We start from the raw sequence: 5574 nt of genomic DNA, 5'->3' as shown, positions 1-5574 counted from the left end.
GAGGGGAGGGGAGGGGAGGAGAGAGACAAAGAGGGGAAGAGCATTGGCCTAGAGAAACCCTTGGTAATCTAGCCAGAATGACTGAATTCTGTAGTTTGCAGAGTTCAATCTTTTTTTGTAGCTTCACATGAACTTTGAGTGATAAGCTCACCAGCCCTACAGTATTTCCGTCCCAAGGTGCTACACTTGTAAGTATCTTAGATCTCTATGGTGGTTGCTTTCTGTCTCAAGAGACCTGATAAGGCAGTATTTTAGTTAATATGTAGTGAAATCCTGAGAGTTTTTTTTTTTTAAACAAACTTCCTTGTCTTGAACTCACCCTCAGAGAAATTGTCTACTCGTTTTCGGCTTTGTTCTTTCATTAAAAAAAAAAAAATACTCGCTTGATTTCAAAGCATTCCTATTTTCTTTTCTGTCTCATTGCTCACAACTGAGGCTTCCAATTTTTAAAATACTTGTTGTAAGCTACGGTTTGCCAAGCATGCACAGTCCAAACCCAATTTCCTGAATAACTTAGCCAACCTCAAAGCAGTACGGTGGCTGACGGACCTAAGCATTCTGCATCAAGTTTGCGTGGCCCTGCTTGCTGGGGCGCAATCTGCAGACCCACTGTTTACTTTCCGTGGGGAGAGCTCTCCTAAGAGCTAACCTTAAGCCAGTGCATGCCTTTCGTTATGGGCATTAAGCTAAACTGTAAAATAGCCACACTGTGATGTTCCGAGCTATCTAAGATCCAAAGGTACAAACCAACGGCTCTCAATGTTCTTTTAAGAGGGAAAGAGACTCTTAACATCGCAAAAAGAAAACAGATAAGCCGCCAGTCCCTCTTGCGACAGAAGTGATGAAGCCTAAAGAATTCCTATAGCAAGATGGAGACATGATGACACCAGCCCTGTAGGAAGCCAGCCTGGATGAGGGATGAAGAGCCCCGGCTGGCTCACCCCGAAACCTGCCAATGCTGTGATCCTTGGCTGCATCTGGGTTTCTGTGGCACAGGGTACAGTTTTGAGCAGCTGCCTGACATCCTGCGTAACGAACCTGGTAAGTTTCACTGACCTGATGCTTTGCTCGCAGGAACTGGAACGCAATCTCCTGGTAACTGAGGTTCGTTTTCTCCTCATGACACCTTTTTTTTTTTTGCATGAGAAGGTAGCAAGGATTTCCACTTATTTTTTTTTTCACTGAAGGCAAGAGAATATATAATTCCAAAACATATGCTGCATATTTTAACTATTTGTCATCACGCTCTAGATTTTTTGGGGGGAATTTGTGGATTGGTTAAATAATCTTTAAATAGAACCAAGTTTACAAACTATAAAATATTCCACTTAGTAATTTATTATAAAACAATATTTGGTTAAAATATAAAATGGGCTTTTGGCACACTGTAAACTTTCCAGTTCTTGGTTAACAGTTGGTGGTACCGTGGATGGCTTGCTGACCAGGGAGCAGGTGCAGAGGCTAGGTACAACATTTTCTATCAAGAGACAAGATTATTTGCATCTCTTTATTTCTACCTATGCGTTTGCCAGGTTTGACAAATCAGTTTTTTTTTTTTTGGTTTTTTGAGACAGGGTTTCTCTGTAGCTTTGGTGCCTGTCCTGGAACTAGCTCTTGTAGACCAGGCTGGCCTCGAACTCACAGAGATACACCTGCCTCTGCCTCCCGAGTGCTGGGATTAAAGGCGTGAGCCACCACCGACCGGCTTGACTAATCAGTTTTGACATGAAAAGATTTTCTTATTGTTGCCCTTTTGTATGTATTATATGATATCATTTCAATAGCAACTTAGTTGTGCTTAAAACTTCCTTTCAAGTTAACTCTTATATATTTAGGAATTAACTTGAAAAGCCAAATACTGTAGCTGGGAAGACATGCATTCTTCCTCTCTAAAGATTAAATAACATAGTTGTGTAGTAGTGGTGCAGACCTTTAATCCCAGTACTCAGGTGGCAGAGGCAGGCGGATCTCTATGAGTTTGAAGCCAGCCTGGTCTACAGAGTGAATTACAGGACAGCCAGGACTATATGGAGAAACCCTATCTCTAAAAACCAAACCAAACTAAAGCAAACCAAACAAAATGCTACCCCCCCAAAAGATGAAATAGCATAACATCTTGGGTATGACATTTTGCAGCTTTATTATAAAGTAGCTAAGCACTGTGCTTATTCTTATGCTAATACATTGGATGGAGAGTTCTCTGGAAGATTAGAAAAGTGTGTATTACATACTTATGTTTGAATATAAGTAAAGCAGTAGATCATTGTTTGGGCAAACTGTAGTTAGTACCATTTCAAAAATAGTTACAGAAATCTTTGCCAAGATTTTACTGTCTCTGATGCAGAAATGTTTGCTTTAGCTCCTGTACTTATAATACAAACTTAAAAATAGCATGGAAGGCAGAGGCTGTGAGGGAGGTTGAGGCAGGAGGACCAGGAGTGGATGCCAACCTGGGCTATTGTTTTCTGCCCTAAAAGAGATTTCTTTTATTTTTTCTGATAATAATATGAATATGTTGCAGTAGAGGTTCATATCTATACATCTCATACTGTTTATATGATAAAGAGAAAAGAATGAAGACTGGTTAACCCCTGATTATTTTTCCTTTGGTATTTTTCTCAAATATATCTTGGTATATGTATATATGCATATACTGTCCTCAAACTCATGGCAATCCTCATGCCTCAGCTTGCCTAAGGTTAGAATTACAGGAGCAAGCCATTGTTACTGGCTTAAGCATACATATAACTTTACATACACCCGTCTCACTTCACATTATATTACGAATTTCCCTCTATATCCCACAATTCTATGGACACAAGCTCTTCAGCGTATTTAGAGTGCTCTGTCATGGGTGTACCGCTGCAAGTTGCCCATTCCCTTACTTTTGAAACTGACTGAAGTTCTGAAAACAATGACCGTCTTCATTTTGTTTCTAGCTCTCCTTATTGTTTTCTGTGTGTGGGCCCCATGCCCTCAGGGTTTGGCAGCTCTGACAGACAGTCCGTTCCTTTGTTGGGCTGCCTTCCGTTCACCACCTACAGAGGAGGGCACAGCCCCTGAGGTGGCAATTGCGAGAGACACAGTCGGCTGGTTTGACCAGTAAACGTAATAAGAGTGTTCTGAGCTGGGCCTCCCACGCAGGTGTGGGAGGGGCAGCAGCAGGTGCATGGACAAGTGAACACAGCCAATGTGTGGCATGATGTACCCCACTTGGTTATTTCCTGCTGCCCCTTTTCATGTGGACATTTGCTGCATTGAACATCTTTGATTTCCAGATTTTGATGGCTGGTTGACATTAAGGCATTTTCCTTCTCATGTTGCCCTGAGACACATTGTTGAATAAAAGAATGCAGGGATGAAGTCAGACATGATGATTCATGCCTCTAGTCCCAGCAGATACAGAATTGGTGCAGGTTTGAAGCCAGCCTAGGCTACAGAGTGAGCTCCAGGGTACCCTGGGCCATGCAGTGAAACAGACAGTGATGACAACCAACCACAGAGAAGAATGTTAGAAGTGTGGGTGAAAGCAACCAACCACAGAGTAGAATGTTAGAAGTGTGGGTGAAAGCAACCAACCACAGAGAATGTTAGAAGTGTCTGTGTGTGTGTGTGTGTGTGTGTGTGTGTGTGTGTGTGTGTAAGGACCAGCTTGAGTTCTTGCTGAGCAGGGGCGATTCACATGGACTGAGGGAGCTTATATATGAGCTCAGTATACTAATGGCCTTGTATTTGAATTCTAGATGCCATGTTCTGCAGAAAAAGATAGCAAATTCCAAAACCACTGGATACCTCAGAAACAAACAAAACCCCCAAAGATTCATAGCAAAGAATTTGTAGAAGTGCGTTTCGCTGTAGATCCCGAGGGCAGAGCAAATTAAAGGCTCGGTTTCATCACACTTTTCTCACCTTTAGCAACGATTTAACAACTGAACTGAACCAGAAGTGTTCGTTCAGCAGCGTCAGTCCTATTCAGTAGAGTCCCTGGGAAACTATGCACCTGCAGTTCGGCAGTGGCTGCAGCTGGGAACTCAAGGAAACCCGTTTTGTGACCGGTGCCCTCACAGAAGCTGTAGTGTGCTGAAGTGTCAAAATTTTGATCATTAGACAGTTAAAAGTTGCTCAAGTACTGTATCGTAGTTTCATCTTTGGACAAATTAGAGAATAATGCCAATGCAGTTTAAAATTTACTTATAAAGTTCCAAAGGAACCAACTAAAAGATGGTCAGAAAACAGGGCTCAGGAGGCTGCGCTGTTTAAAAAAACACGTGCAAATATCAGTACCTTTTGTGTATGTCAATATAACATAAACATCAACAACAAAATAACTGGGTCAGGTGGATGATGGAGAGACCCCTTTCTGGTTAAGAAGAGCATGTACTGCTCTTGCAGAGGCCTTAAGATTGTTTTCTAGCCCCATACTGGGTGGCTCACAACCACCTGTAACTCCAGCTCCAGAGGCTCTGACGCCTCTAGCCTTTGAGGCACCTGTACTCAAGCGCACACTTGAATTCTCCCTACCCCATAATTTAAAATAAGAAAAACAAATCCTAATGAGATTACAGAGTAAAACCCTCATCCCCTAAATCAGTGCAACCTATAGATATGTTCACAGTTTGTTTTCATGTAGAAACAGACTGGGCAGAAAACGGAAAATAATCCAGATCTGTACATAGCTTACATAGAGAGTAAAGATAAAGATGGAAATCCATTCTTTGTTCTTCTTGTGACGGGGACTTTAAGCATTTTTAAAAGGCTATTTATTTATGTATTAATTTATTTACTTATTTACTTTTTGAGACACGGTTTCTCTGTGTAGCCCTGGCTATCCCAAGAACTTGCTTTGTAGACCAGGCTGCCTTTGAACGCAGAGATCTACCTGCCTGCCTCTGTCTCCCAAGCATTGGGATTGAAAGTGTTGGCTAGATTTAAGAAAATTATTTTATGTGTGTGAATGTTTTGCCAGCATGCATGCAGGTGCAGCCCCTGTGGGGCTTGGAAGAGGGTGTTGATCCCCTGAAACTGGTGGTAGAGATGGTGGTGAGGCCACCACATGAGTTCTGACACCTGAACCCAGGTCATCTTCAAGAACAACAAATACTCGTAACTGCTGAGCCACCCTTCCAGCCCCCAAGACAGGGTCTTGTGTGGTCCTGATAGGCCTGGAACTCATTATATAGACCAGGCTGACTTTATAGTTGCAACCCTCTTTCTTACTTTTCTTCCCAAGTGCCGTTATTGTAGCTGGGCACCATCATGCCCAGCTTTATAGATAAAGATTCAAACTAACAAAGCCCCACCCCACCCACCATTTTTTTTTATGAGTTGGGGATTATATAGGTTGGCTTTTGAACTCCCATGTATCTGGACAACCTGAATGCCCAGTCCTCTGGGTTTTACTTCACAAGTGTTGAAATTATAGCTGTACACCATAATGCCCCATAAAGTACCGAGCACTTAAAAAAAATCCCCCCATTAACCGCCAGGTTCAAATAACTTCTCCGAGCTGTAAATAAAGGGTATGATTGAGATACCAAGCAATTAAATAACAAAAACCAAAGCACATTAAAAAAA

The 5574-nt window shown here is 42.1% G+C and overlaps 1 protein-coding gene across 1 annotated transcript in view; it reads left to right on the top strand.

Annotated features, from left to right (window-relative positions):
- The first annotated feature begins 918 nt into the window (after positions 1–918).
- Positions 919–5574, top strand: part of Ros1 (ROS proto-oncogene 1, receptor tyrosine kinase) — a 123116-nt gene continuing 118460 nt past the window's right edge. Inside the window, exon 1 of the mRNA XM_005363617.2 lies at positions 919–1041. Coding sequence (XP_005363674.1) covers positions 919–1041 — 123 coding nt within the window. The remainder of the gene's footprint in view (positions 1042–5574) is intronic.

This window comes from Microtus ochrogaster, linkage group LG9 (genome assembly GCF_000317375.1).
Source record: "Microtus ochrogaster isolate Prairie Vole_2 linkage group LG9, MicOch1.0, whole genome shotgun sequence".
NCBI classification, from domain to species: Eukaryota; Metazoa; Chordata; class Mammalia; order Rodentia; family Cricetidae; genus Microtus; species Microtus ochrogaster.
Note: the sequence above shows the minus strand (reverse complement) of the source record. Positions and strands in the feature narration are given on the sequence as shown.